We start from the raw sequence: 15,104 nt of genomic DNA, 5'->3' as shown, positions 1-15,104 counted from the left end.
CAGCTCCTCTTAGCACCCTGACTGCCAGTGCTGGGCTGGATGTTCAAAGGGAGGGTCTCCTCTACACATCACGTGACTGATGCCACGTGGAGTAAGTAGGTCGCACTGATCACACAATGGGCTCGCATAGGAAACCCCAGTCGCCCAGGAATTGTGGAAGTGATCACAGACTGGCCAGGAGGCAAAGATTTTGGAATGTCGCCAGAGGAGGAGGTAACAGAGACTAAGGAGGCCCCACTGTATAATGAACTGTTAGAAAATGAGAGGCAATATGCCCTGTTCACTGACGGATCCTGTCGCATTGTGGGAAAGCATCGGAGGTGGAAGGCTGCTGTATGGAGTCCTACACGACAAGTCACTGAAACTGCTGAAGGAGAAGATGAACCGAGTCAGTTTGCAGAGGTGAAAGCCATCCAGCTAGCGTTAGACATTGCTGAAAGAGAAAAGTGGCCAGTGCTCTATCTCTATACTGACTCATGGATGGTGGCCAATGCCCTGTGGGGGTGGCTACAGCAATGGAAGCAGAGCAACTGGCAGCGCAGAGGTAAATCCATCTGGGCTGCCGCACTGTGGCAAGATATTGCGTCCCGGCTAGAGAATCTGGTTGTGAAAGTACGTCATGTAGATGCTCATGTACCCAAGAGTCGGGCCACTGAAGAACATCAAAACAACCAGCAGGTGGATCAGGCTGCCAAGACTGCAGTGTCTCAGGTGGACCTGGACTGGCAACATAAGGGTGAGCTATTTATGGATTCGTGGGCCTGTGCAACCCCAGGCCATCAGGGAAGAGATGCAACATATAGATGGGCTTGCGATCGAGGGGTGGACTTGACCATGGATGCTATCGCACAGGTTATCCATGAATGTGAAACCTGTGCTGCAGTTAAGCAAGCCAAGCGGTTAAAGCCCCTGTGGTATGGAGGGCGATGGCTGAAATATAAATATGGGGAGGCCTGGCAGATTGACTATATCACACTCCCACAAACTCGCCAAGGCAAGCGCTATGTGCTTACAATGGTGGAATCAACCACTGGGTGGCTGGAAACATATCCTGTGCCCCATGCCACTGCCCGGAACACTATCCTGGGCCTTGAAAAGCAGGTCTTGTGGCGACACGGCACCCCAGAAAGAATCGAGTCAGACAACGGGACTCATTTCCGAAACAACCTCATAGACACCTGGGCCAAAGAGCATGGCATTGAGTGGGTGTATCACATCCCCTATCATGCACCAGCCTCTGGGAAAATTGAGCGATACAATGGACTGTTAAAGACTACATTGAGAGCAATGGGGGGTGGAACCTTCAAACATTGGGATACACATTTAGCAAAAGCCACCTGGTTAGTCAACACCAGAGGATCTGCCAATCGGGGTGGCCCTGCCCAGTCAGAATTTTTACGTACTGTAGAAGGGGATAAAGTCCCTGTAGTGCACATAAAAGATATGTTAGGGAAGACAGTCTGGGTTACTCCTGCCTCAGGCAAAGGTAAACCCATTTGTGGGATTGCTTTTGCTCAAGGGCCTGGGTGCACTTGGTGGGTGATGCGAAAAGATGGGGAAGTCCGATGTGTGCCTGAAGGGGATTTGATTTTAGGTGAGAATAACCAATGAGTTAAGTTGTATGATGTAAATTGCATGATGTAAGTTGCTATATAACCCTGCCACTCTATGTTATCGTTGACTATAATTGTTACATGCTATATCACTGGTATTACGGTAATATGGTTTTTTTAAAATTAATACTTTCTTGTTACTGATATTTCAGATTCTTAGGCAGACTATTATTTTCTGTTATGCAATAGCCTCCTCTACACCTTCCTTTACATATTGCTCCATATTGTTATTACCTTTCAGTTTATACAAAATGTGATTACAAAAAAAAAATTTTCTTGTATCATTTTGTGAAATCTCTCCCTGTCTCCTGATCTTTGAACCCCTCATTGTCTCAGTGTCTGTATTTGCATTGTGTCGAAAATTACTTTCACAGCCTGAAAAACCCTATTTTATTCTTTCAAATAAGAGTCCTATGTTTAAGCCTTGTCTTGGATTTAATAGCTTCTTTTTTTAAAAAGGCTTTTATTTTGGTTTTTGTGATACTTAAGAAAATCTTAATCTTCTATCATATAATATTTTACATATTGATAGACAGGTTTTCATTTATATATGAGACTAAAGAAGTCATAGAATCATGCAGTCATACAATCACAGAATGATTGAGGTTAGAAGGGACCGCTGGAGGTCTTCTGGTTCAACCCCCCTGCTCAAGCAGGGTGACCTAGAGCTGGTTACCCAGGACAATGTCCAGATGGCTTTTGAATATCTCCAAAAGAGAGGTTTCACAACCTCCTTGGGCAACCTGTTCCAGTGCTCAGTCACCCTCATCGTAAAAAAATTTTTCTGTATCTTCAGAGGAAGCCTCCTGCGTTTCCGTTTGTGCCTATTGCCTCTTGTCCTGTCACTGGACATCACGGCAAAGAGCCTAGTTTTGTCTTCTTTGCATCCTCCCTTCAGTTATTTATATACATTGATAAGATCCCATCTGAGCCTTCTCTTCTCTAGGCTGAACAGTCCCAGCTCTCTCAGCCTTTCCTCAGAGGAGAGATGGTCCAGTCCCTTCATAATAGAGAGAATAGCATAGATAATCTTACATCTCTTTAGATGCTGGGAACCCTGAGCAGTCTACCATCGAACAGACCTCCGATCAATGCATAGCACACCGTACAGATGCTGTCCATAGCAGAGATTATCCCACTTTGGTCATTCAAGCTATTATAGGATTTTATTATGAGGAAACAACTCCATGATTTTTACTGTTAAAAAAGAAACTATGTTCTCATGACAATTTCTTGCTACGCTGTTAGATAAAGGCAAGGCCATGCAGGTGGCATAATCACGGGTTCCAAGTGGGAGCTGACTGAAGGCTCCTCTGTTACAATGAGCTGGCTGAGTTTATCCTGCATCCAAGGGATTTGTGCAGCACAACACTGGCCTGAAGGCCATGCTGTACATGCAGCATAGCACAGCACAGGGCTAGGCCTACTAAGGTTAACTGTTATGTAGATCACTAACTCCTAGATGGACAGTAGTCCTCCAGTCAGATTCACTACACCTTCTTTGCCCCAAGGGCCCATTTCTGCCTCATGTTCAACTTGGTGTCTACCACGACCCCCAGGTCCTTTTCTGCAAAGCTGCTTTCCAGCTGGGTAGCCCCCAGCATATACTGGTGCATGAGGTTGTTCCTCCCCAGGTGCAGGACTTGGCACTTCCCTTTGTTGTCCTCTCAGCCCATTTCTCCAGTCTTCAAGGTCCCTCTGGAAGGAAGCACAACCCTCTGGAGTATCAGCCACTCCTCCCAGTTCATTATTGTCGTGGTTTAACCCCAGCCAGCAACTAAGCACCACGCAGCCACTCACTCACTCCCCCACCACCCCGTGGGATGGGGGAGAAAATCGGGAAAAGAAGTAAAACTCGTGGGTTGAGATAGGAATGGTTTAATAGAAAAGAAAAGAAGAAACTAATAATGATAATGATAACACTAATAAAATGACAACAGTAATAATAAAAGGATTGCAATGTACACATGATGCGCAGTGCAATTGCTCACCACCCACCGACCGACACCCAGCTACTCCCCAAGCGGCAATTCCCCCGCCCCCACTTCCCAGTTCCTATACTAGATGTGACATCACATGGTATGGAATACCCTGTTGGCTGGTTTGGGTCAGCTGCCCTGGCTGTGTCCTGTGCCAACTTCTTGTGCCCCTCCAGCTTTCTCGCTGGCTGGGCACGAGAAGCTGAAAAATCCTTGACTTTAGTCTAAACACTACTTAGCAACAATGGAAAACATCAGTGTTACCAACATTCTTCTCATACTGAACTCAAAACATAGCACCGTACCAGCTACTAGGAAGACAGTTAACTCTATCCCAGCTGAAACTAGGACAGTATCCACCCCTTAATTCTATACCATTGACGTCATGCTCAGTTCCCATACCTTTAGTTACATCCTGGTCAATCATCATCACCTTTTCCATCCCTTTGAGACATATGAACAATTCTATATAAATATGTATACACACACAGATATCATTCCTTTAGTTTATGGGTTATGTTCATTAAATGTTTGTTGAGTTCATTTAGTTCCCGACTCTGGGCTCCATCTGTCATACCAGTCTTTCTGGGCAGGAGGGATGGTGCAAAGTCCTCTCAGTCGGTAGAGCAGAATTGGGCTTCAGTGCAGTGTGACAAGTGGGTGATATTTGACGCAGCAGGAGGATGGTGTGCACCGCTGGATTGTTGCATGCTGGAGTCAGTTCTGGTTCCATCACTACTGCGCTTTGCTCAGTTTTATCACAGTTCTTTCTTGCTTGATCTAAGTGATTCTTACTATAGTACTATGGATATAGCATATAACAATTATAGTAATGATAACATATAGTGGCACGGTTATATAGCAACTAATATCATACAGGTTAATTCTGGCTATTCTCACCTAAAATCAAATCCCCTTCAGGCACACATCGGACTTCCCCATCTTTTCGCATCACCCACCAAGTGCACCCAGGCCCTTGAGCAAAAGCAATCCCACAAATGGGTTTACCTTTGCCTGAGGCAGGAGTAACCCAGACTGTCTTCCCTAACATATCTTTTATGTGCACTACAGGGACTTTATCCCCTTCTACAGTACGTAAAAATTCTGACTGGGCAGGGCCACCCCGATTGGCAGATCCTCTGGTGTTGACTAACCAGGTGGCTTTTGCTAAATGTGTATCCCAATGTTTGAAGGTTCCACCCCCCATTGCTCTCAATGTAGTCTTTAACAGTCCATTGTATCGCTCAATTTTCCCAGAGGCTGGTGCATGATAGGGGATGTGATACACCCACTCAATGCCATGCTCTTTGGCCCAGGTGTCTATGAGGTTGTTTCGGAAATGAGTCCCGTTGTCTGACTCGATTCTTTCTGGGGTGCCGTGTCGCCACAAGACCTGCTTTTCAAGGCCCAGGATAGTGTTCCGGGCAGTGGCATGGGGCACAGGATATGTTTCCAGCCACCCAGTGGTTGATTCCACCATTGTAAGCACATAGCGCTTGCCTTGGCGAGTTTGTGGGAGTGTGATATAGTCAATCTGCCAGGCCTCCCCATATTTATATTTCAGCCATCGCCCTCCATACCACAGGGGCTTTAACCGCTTGGCTTGCTTAACTGCAGCACAGGTTTCACATTCATGGATAACCTGTGCGATAGCATCCATGGTCAAGTCCACCCCTCGATCGCAAGCCCATCTATATGTTGCATCTCTTCCCTGATGGCCTGGGGTTGCACAGGCCCACGAATCCATAAATAGCTCACCCTTATGTTGCCAGTCCAGGTCCACCTGAGACACTGCAGTCTTGGCAGCCTGATCCACCTGCTGGTTGTTTTGATGTTCTTCAGTGGCCCGACTCTTGGGTACATGAGCATCTACATGACGTACTTTCACAACCAGATTCTCTAGCCGGGACGCAATATCTTGCCACAGTGCGGCAGCCCAGATGGATTTACCTCTGCGCTGCCAGTTGCTCTGCTTCCATTGCTGTAGCCACCCCCACAGGGCATTGGCCACCATCCATGAGTCAGTATAGAGATAGAGCACTGGCCACTTTTCTCTTTCAGCAATATCTAACGCTAGCTGGATGGCTTTCACCTCTGCAAACTGACTCGGTTCATCTTCTCCTTCAGCAGTTTCAGTGACTTGTCGTGTAGGACTCCATACAGCAGCCTTCCACCTCCGATGCTTTCCCACAATGCGACAGGATCCGTCAGTGAACAGGGCATATTGCCTCTCATTTTCTAACAGTTCATTATACAGTGGGGCCTCCTTAGTCTCTGTTACCTCCTCCTCTGGCGACATTCCAAAATCTTTGCCTCCTGGCCAGTCTGTGATCACTTCCACAATTCCTGGGCGACTGGGGTTTCCTATGCGAGCCCATTGTGTGATCAGTGCGACCTACTTACTCCACGTGGCATCAGTTGCGTGATGTGTAGAGGAGACCTTCCCTTTGAACATCCAGCCCAGCACTGGCAGTCGGGGTGCTAAGAGGAGCTGTGTTTCAGTACCAACCACTTCTGAGGCAGCTCGAACTCCTTCATATGCTGCCAATATCTCTTTTTCAGTTGGAGTATAGCGAGCCTCGGATACTCCGTATCCCCGACTCCAGAACCCCAGGGGTTGGCCTCGGGTCTCCCCAGGTGCTTTCTGCCAGAGGCTCCAGGTAGGTCCAGTCTCCCCAGCTGAAGTATAGAGCACATTTTTAACATCTTGTCCTGCCCGGACTGGTCCAAGGGCTACTGCATGAACAATCTCCCGTTTAATTTGTTCAAAGGCTTGTTGTTGCTCAGGGCCCCATTTAAAATCGTTCTATTTCCGGGTCACTTGATAGAGAGGGCTTACAATCAACTGTAATTTGGAATATGCATTCTCCAAAAACCCACAACACCTAAGAAAGCCTGTGTTTCCTTTTTATTAGTCGGTGGAGACATAGCTGCTATTTTGTTGATCACATCCATTGGGATCTGACAATGTCCATCTTGCCATTTTATTCCTAAAAACTGGATCTCCTGTGCAGGTCCCTTGACCTTATTTTCTTTTATGGCAAAACTGGCTTTCAGAAGGATTTGGATTATTTTCTTCCCTTTCTCAAAGACTTCTTCTGCCGTGTTGCCCCATACGATAATGTCATCAATGTATTGCAGGTGTTCCGGAGCTTCACCTTTTTCCAGTGCAGCCTGGATCAGTCCATGGCAAATGGTGGGGCTGTGTTTCCACCCCTGGGGCAATCGATTCCAAGTGTACTGGACACCCCTCCAAGTAAAGGCAAATTGTGGACGACACTCTGCTGCCAGAGGGATTGAGAAAAACGGATTAGCAATGTCAATTGTGGCATACCACTTGGCTGCCTTTGACTCTAGTTCGTATTGACGTTCTAGCATATCTGGAACAGCAGCACTCAGCGGTGGCATAACTTCATTCAGGCCACGATAGTCAACTGTTAGTCTCAACTCCCCATTAGACTTTCGCACTGGCCATATGGGACTATTAAAGGGTGAGAGAGTTTTGCTGATCACTCCTTGGCTCTCCAGTTGGCAAATCAACTTGTGGATGGGAATCAGAGAGTCTCGGTTGGTGCGATATTGCCGCCGGTGCACCGTCGTGGTAGCAATTGGCACTTGTTGTTCTTCGACCCTCAGCAACCCCACAATCAAAGGGTTTTGAGAGAGACCAGGCAGGGTAGACAGCTGTTCAGTGCCCTCCGTCTCCAAGGCAGCTATACCAAAAGCCCATCGATACCCCTTTGGGTCCTTAAAATACCCTCTCCTGGGATAGTGTATGCCCAGGATGCACAGAGCCTCCGGACCAGTCACAATGGGGTGTTTCTGCCATTCATTCCCAGTCAGGCTTACTTCAGCTTCCAATACAGTTAACTCTTGGGATCCCCCTGTCACACCAGAAATACAGATGGGTTCTGCCCCTTTATAACTTGATGGCATTAGGGTGCACTGTGCACCGGTGTCTACTAGAGCCTTATACTCCTGTGGGTCTAACGTGCCAGGCCATCGAATCGACACTGTCCAGTAGACTCAGTTGTCCCTTTCCTCCACCTGGCTGGAGGCAGGGCCCCTCTAATTCTGGCCAGAGTATCTGGTATTCACTTCTTGTAAAATTGGCTCAGAAGTCCCTTCAAGAGGATCAGAAATAAGATCAGCCCTTCTACTCTGTTTGGAAACTGGAGCGGGATTTTCCCTGGGAGAATCCCCTTTTGTGGTGGATTTTCCTCGCAGCTCACGTACCCGTGCATTTAGGACCGAGGTAGGTTTTCCATCCCACTTCCTCATGTCCTCTCTGTGGTCACATAGGTAAAACCACAGGGCACCTCGCGGTGTGTACCTTCTATATTGTCTCTCTTGGGCAGAGGAGCGCTCACTCCTAATAGCTGAGACATTGGTCCTTACAGGTGGGGAATAAGACATATCCTCTTTGAATTGCTGGAAATCCAAGGACAGCTTCTCCACAGCCAAGATGCAGGCTTGTAGGGAGGAAGACAGGTTTTCTTCATATTGCTGGAGTTGGCGAGCCACTTCATCCACTGTCGGTGCCTCTTCGTCTTTCCAGGTCATTATTGCCAGTGAGTTGGCATAGGACGATGGTGCGTTCTGTACAAACTTCCGCCACATGGGTCGTGTGCATTGGACTTCGTCTGGATCTTTGGGTAATTGTGGGTTGTCCGGGTCATGATGAATTGTCTCTAGCACAGCTAATTCCCTCAGATATTGGATACCTTTTTCCATGGTGGTCCACTTGCTTGATTGACATATACCATCTTCCTTAAAGGGGTACTTTTCCTTCACACTTGACAGGAGTCGCCTCCAGAGGCTGATGGCTTGTGTTCCTCTTCCAATTGCCTTGTCAATGCCACCTTCCCTGGCAAGCGATCCCAGCTGCTTGGCTTCCCTACCTTCTAATTCCAAGCTATTAGCCCCATTGTCCTAGCATCGGAGGAGCCAGGTGATAATATGCTCACCTATACGGCGGCCAAAATCTTTTTGCATATCCCACAGCTCACTCAAGGATAGGGACCGGGTTATTACCTCTGGTTCTGCCTCTTCCTCCTGTTCCCTTGATGACCCTGGTTCACCTTCATCCTTTGCTAAGCAAACTGATTTTTTTGTATATTTCTTTTTCTGTACAGAGGCAACTGATACTGGTGCGGGTTGGTCCGCTGGTTCAGTTGCAGTACCACTCGCTGGGTTTTGGATAACTGCAGTGTTTGTTGCCAAGTTTTGGGTTGCAGCAGTGCTTGTTGCCGGGGCTGGAGGGGCTGCAGTGCTTGTTGCTGAGGTTTGGGTAGCCACAGTGCTTGTCGCTGGGGCTGGAGGGGTCGCAGCGCCCGTTGCCAAGGTTTGAGTGACCGCAGTGCTCATCGTTTTATTGTTAGGTCTAGAGACCTTCTCTTCCCCTTGAGGGTACTGAGTGGTGTCGAACAGGGCTCGATAGGCATGGGCCAGGCCCCAGCACATTGCAGTGATTTGTATCTCTCTGGAGCTGCCGGGGTGACAGCATACCTTTTCCAAATATTTTACTAGTTCTTCTGGATTCTGCACTTGTTCAGAGGTGAATTTCCAAAACACTGGAGGTGCCCACTTTCCTAGGTACTTGCCCATACTACCCCACACACCCTGCCACTCATAATTATCCAGCCTCGGGGCAGACCTCTGGGTGATCTTCTTAAACAGTTGTTTAACCTTAAACAAGAGCTGAACCACATTCAGGAGCATGCTAATTCCCAGCAGTAGGGCTAGGACCATGCTGGTCTCAACATCCCAAGGGTATTCAAATTTTTCAAAATTCCCAAACACCATTGTAACTGGACTGAAGGAGAAAGGAGAGGGGAAGAAAGGTACCCCACCCATAGACTGGTTTTCCAAGGAGGAAAGGTAAATGGTATAATTATTAATAGTTTCCCACAGATGGCTCCCGCAGTATAAAGGTGACAATGCTGAGTGCAAATACCAGATTAATCCCACAACTGATGACTTTATCATACCATAAACCAGTGTTATACAATACATCAAAGCGAAAACCTTAATCCACCTCCCATGGATGATAAGCAGCAGAAGAGGGACTACATACAGCAAGCGAGGTGATACATAACAGAACTTTAAAAACCAGAGCAACAACTCTAAGAACACATAAATCAACATAATGACCAGCGACTATTAGACCAATATAATGAATGCTTGTAACAAATTTGTTTTAACGACCTCTGGTCAGGTTTGTTGTTATCTCAACCCTTTGTGCCCCATGTTGGGCGCCAAAATGGACTGTCGTGGTTTAACCCCAGCCAGTACTAATCACCACGCAGCCGCTCACTCACTCCCCCACCACCCAGTGGGATGGGGGAGAAAATCGGGAAAAGAAGTAAAACCTGTGGGTTGAGATAAGAATGGTTTAATAGAACAGAAAAGAAGAAACTGATAATGATAACACTAATAAAATGACAACAGCAATAATGAAAGGACTGGAATGTACAAATGATGCGCAGTGCAATTGCTCACCACCCGCTGATCGACACCCAGCTAGTCCCCTGAGCGGTGATTCCCCGCCCCCACTTCCCAGTTCCTATACTAGATGGGATGTCACATGGTATGGAATACCCTGTTGGCCAGTTTGGATCAGCTGCCCTGGCTGTGTCCTGTGCCAACTTCTTCTGCCCCTGCAGCTTTCTCGCTGGCTGGGCATGAGAAGCTGAAAGATCCTTGACATTAGTCTAAGCCCTACTTAGCAACAACTGAAAACATCAGTGTTATCAACATTCTTCACATACTGAACTCAAAACATAGCACTGTACCAGCTACTAGGAAGACAGTTAACTCTATCCCAACTGAAACTAGGACAATTATCCAGATCATTAACGAAGATGTTAAAGATGTTGAAGTCTGAGCATACTACAGAAGATAAATATTAAATGGAAAAAAATAGATTTGGCACCATCTTCAGAGAACCTAAATTCACATGAGTTGTAGCTAACATCCTTGTGAACTGCTGCATGACTTCAGAGTTGAGCCTAGCCAATAGGAACAGTATGCTTGAGGATATTGGTGGAATTTAAAGTTTTATTCTTTGATTCTTCATTGCTTGTTTGTTAGATTCAAAACCAGGTATACAACAGAGGAACCAACATTGCAAGAGAGAAATGTGATATAATGTAATCTTATTTTGTGTCTGTCATTCTCTGTTTGAGGCTGAGTAGCTTGTTGAGGCACTCAACAGTCTTCCAGCTCTGGGGGCTGGGTGCCCCAAGAACAATTCGTCTTACTATTAAAGTTTGAAGCAAAGAAGGCATTAAGTACCTCAGCATTTTCCTCTGCCTTTGTCACTATGTTTCCCCCTACATCCAATAAAGGATGGAGATTCTCCTTAGCCCTCCTTTTGTTGTTAAGGTATTTATAGAAACATTTTTTATTGTCTTTTACCATAGTAGCCAAATTAAGTTCTAGTTGGGTTTGGCCCTTCTAATTTTGTCCCTGCATAACCTCACATCTTTGCAGTCCTCCTGAGTTGCTTGCCCCTTCTTCCAAAGGTCATAAACTCTCTTCCCCCCCCCCCCCCCCCCCGAGTTGCATCCAAAGCTCTGTTCAGCCAGGCTGGTCTTCTTCCCCCCCCCCCAGCTCATCTTTTGGCACATAGGGATGGCCTGCACCTTTAAGATTTCCTTCTTGAAGAATGTCCAGCCTTCCTGGACTCCTTTGCCCTTCAGGACTGCCTCCCAAGGGACTCTGCCAACCAGGCCCCTAAACAGGCCAAAGTCTGCCCTCCAGAATCCAAGGTGGCAGTTCTGCTAACCCCCCTCCTTACTTCTCCAAGAATCATTTAATTTCATTATCATTTCATGATTGCTATACCCAAGACAGTCTCCAACCATCACATCACCCACAAGTCCTTCTCTGTTCGCAAACAACAGGTGCAGCGGGGCACCTTCCCTAGTTGGTTCACTCACCAGCTGTGTCAGGAAGTTATCTTCCACACACTCCAGGAACCTCCTAGACTGTTTCCTTTCTGCTGTATTGTATTTCCAGCAGACATCTGGTAAGTTGAAGTCCCCCTTGAGATCAAGGGTTAGCAATCATGAGACTTCTCCCAGCTGCTTATAGAATATTTCATCTGCCTCTTCATCCTGGTTGGGTGGTCTATAACAGACTCTCACATATCTGCCTTGTTGGCCTTTCCCCTGATTCTTACCCATAAACACTCAACCCTTTCATCACCATCGTCAAGCTCTAAACAGTCAAAACACTCCCTAACATACAGGACTACCCCACTACCTTTTCTTCCTTGCCTATCCCTTCTGAAGAGCTTATAGCCATCCATTGCAGCACTCCAGTCATGGGAGTCATCCCACCATGTTTCCCTGATTGCAATTACATCATAGTTTTCCAGCTGCACAATGGCTTCCAGCTCCTCCTGTTTGTTGCCCATGCTGTGTGCATTGGTGTAGATGCACTTCAGCTGGGCTATTGATCTTGGCACCTTTTTTGGGGGAGAAGCCCTAATTCCTACGTGACCATTCTCAGGTGCTTCTGTGGTTTCTAACACATCAACAACCCTTGTGTCTTTGCTGCTGCATGAATCTCCATCCCCTACCCCCATTGAGATGGCTAAGGTGCAAGTGTTTAAAGCTGTAATTCTGCTAAAAAGATAGCATTCCATTTATTCCTCACTTTCCTTCTCCTCGATTTCCAGTTTGCCCCAAATCTATAGCATTTTGCCCATTCGCATGTAGAACACTGAAGGGATATAGGACAAGTAAGTATGTATGCCCAGGCCTTACATCTATCTTATCTCTTTGTTAAGCCCAATGGCTAAAATATAGCTTTAACTAAAGAATATCTTCCAGAGTTATCTAATTTTACTTTGAAGGCCTCAAAAGTTTGAGAATTCCCTGTTTCCCATTGAAATTGGTTATAGTGGTTAATTATAAATTTATTTAAATATGTGCCTTTCATTTGAATTTGTTTGACTTAAGCCTCTATCCATTTCTTCTTGATTTATGTTTGTCTGTTAGACAAAAAATATTTTTGTATTCAGTATTCATGAAGGTACCTTCATGAAGGTACTTGTAGTTAATCTTTTTTGCTAAACTAAACAGACTATACCCTTTGTCTCTTCTGAGTTTCTCCAGTCTTGTTAATTTTTTTGCTTTTTTCCCTCCAGGTTTTTTTGACATCCTTTTAAATATGCTATTCCAATACTTGTTTTAACAATGCTGTAAAAGCAGTAAAAACATCTCCCAGTTTCTGATTACTATCATTTCCTTAAATATTCTATTTTCAGTATGTTTTCCAACCCATATTTTTTACCTTCTAGTGTTTTCTTTTTGTTTTATCTAAATAAAAAGGGAAGAGAAATATTCTAGTAGCTCTGTTGCTGAATTTATTAAGATTTTTCTACACAGTTTAAAGTAAACAGCATTTCTGTAATTACTTTATGGCCCTGTACAACCAATATTTCTCTGTCATGACACTTCTCTTGTTCTGTTATTGCCAGTCATAAAATAGCTGTAATAATCTTGCAGTGGGTTGGTATTGGTTCCATGCTGATGTCAAACATTTAATAGTGGTTAGAAATTGACTGAATTTTACTACTGCATACCAGTATGTTTAGGGTTTTTTCTCTGAAACTTCATATGAAAATTACTAATTTGCTAAGTATTCATTTTATATCAATGCTTCATGCTTTGTAAAAGATTTGCTTTTTAAAAGAGACATTATTATAAATATATTTGTGTCTTTTCTAAAATACTTGGCTTTGTTATGACTATTGTGAATTTGTGACAGGTTGAAAAAAAAATAATAATAGTGGTTTCACTTAAGCGCTATGTATATTTTCATTATTTTTAAAGTTTGTTTTAAAGGAAGGTTTAATCAACCTTCATTCAATTTCACATAATTCATCATTAGTAAATATAGACTATTACAGAATTCTGTCAGTTCATAAAATTTGCATCTGAATGAGCCTTCTAAGCTCTTAGCAGTTCAGAACAACTGAAATTGAGGTGGGGGCAACCTCTGCAAATGCAAAAAAAAAAAAAAACCCAAAACCTTAGACACGTCCTTTTTCTTTGGATTTTTTTTTCCTGATTTTTTTTTTCTTAATAGTAAATGAGTATAGTGTTATGGAAGTAAAGTACTCGTCTTGTACTTAAGTACAAAGTGCTTTGCCGTATTGGTGCTCAGTCCCATGAAGAAGCAGAAGTGAGGCCTCTGAGTGATGTATTACATACTTTCCAAATAGGATTTTCTTGTAAGCTGTGAAGTTAGAGAATGAGTAAACACTAGCTAGAATGCATTCCTTCTATCAAAAATATTTGTGTGACTAAAAGTAATGCTTGAGGAGTTCAAAGACTTTTTTAAGACAGGTGTATTTTTTTATAATCACTTTCTGATTAATATGTTGCATCTGAACCAGTAGCTTTTTGCTGTCATGGTTACTCTGAAAGGAGAATGATGTTAAAACTAAGCACATGTTTTTCTTTGCCTCAGGCAATTGTTGTTGTTTGAGTAAATAGAACCAATGAAGGAGCAGGTTTTCAGTTCAGATGCTTTAATACGGAATGCTAAAATGGAGAATAATCTTATTACACAGGACCGAGGAGATGAATTCACTTATACTGGGAGTGGAGGTAGAGATCTTTCTGGAAATAAAAGAATTGGAGAACATTCATTTGATCAAACATTAACACACATGAACAGGTAAGTTTTTAAGACTAAATTTAAAAAATTTTCCAGACCAAAGAGTTGAGTTTTATTCCTTTAATTTAAAAATTATATTTTGCAAAATTTGTTCCCTCTTATGCATCTTCTGCTACTGTAAACAGTGGTGCCTCCTGCTGTTTAGAGGCATTTTGTCAAATGTGGTGTTATGTTGATTTAAAGAATTATTTGTAACTGATGAAAATATATTGCTGTATTACAGGTTCAGCTGGCAGCTATGTACCTAGTTGAAATTGTCCAACACTTCTTATGAGAAGACTTGGTTTTCAGTTGATTAGAAGTTTGCCAAACTTAAAACTCTGAAGCTGAAATTTTCTGTGCTGGGTGTTTGCCTCAGATTGTTCTTATAAAGTTTCATCTTAAATAGTTTAACAGTTTATGAAAGTTAGGTATGAAGAAAGTATGTTCATTTGCCCATACTAAAAGAAAACTTACATATTTTTGATAGCCTTTAGTGCCTTCATACTTTATATGAAGGACAAGGAATTAGTATTGCTTTGCCTTTAGGTTGTGTGTTTGAATATCCCTGATAAAAGTTGGCCTATTTTTTTGCCAAATTGTAGGCAAAAACAATTGACTGAAGAAAAAAAAGTTTGAAAAAACAAATTAGACATTTGCTTAAAGTATATTTATGTTCTGTAAATAGCCTGCCTAAACTCTAGGAATTCTCAATACCTTTACATTTCTAAATGTATACCATCTGCATGAAGCAACTAACCATGCAGTGGCTATGGGGTACTAAGGTTGACTGGGACTTTCTCTACCAGAGCTGATATTGGATGTGTTGTACTTCTGT

The 15,104-nt window shown here is 44.1% G+C and overlaps 1 protein-coding gene across 2 annotated transcripts in view; it reads left to right on the top strand.

Moving 5' to 3' along the window:
• LOC121232946 (E3 ubiquitin-protein ligase UHRF2-like) overlaps positions 1-15,104 on the top strand; it is a 169,322-nt gene that overhangs the window by 137,544 nt on the left and 16,674 nt on the right. For both annotated transcript variants that reach the window (XM_041121465.1, XM_041121464.1), the window contains one exon: positions 14,181-14,287. In XM_041121465.1, coding sequence (XP_040977399.1) covers positions 14,181-14,287 — 107 coding nt within the window. The remainder of the gene's footprint in view (positions 1-14,180; positions 14,288-15,104) is intronic.

This window comes from Aquila chrysaetos, assembly GCF_900496995.4.
Source record: "Aquila chrysaetos chrysaetos chromosome W unlocalized genomic scaffold, bAquChr1.4 W_unloc_2, whole genome shotgun sequence".
Taxonomy (NCBI): Eukaryota; Metazoa; Chordata; class Aves; order Accipitriformes; family Accipitridae; genus Aquila; species Aquila chrysaetos.
The sequence above is the reverse complement of the archived record's forward strand: the minus strand, read 5'-3'. Positions and strand labels throughout refer to the sequence as shown.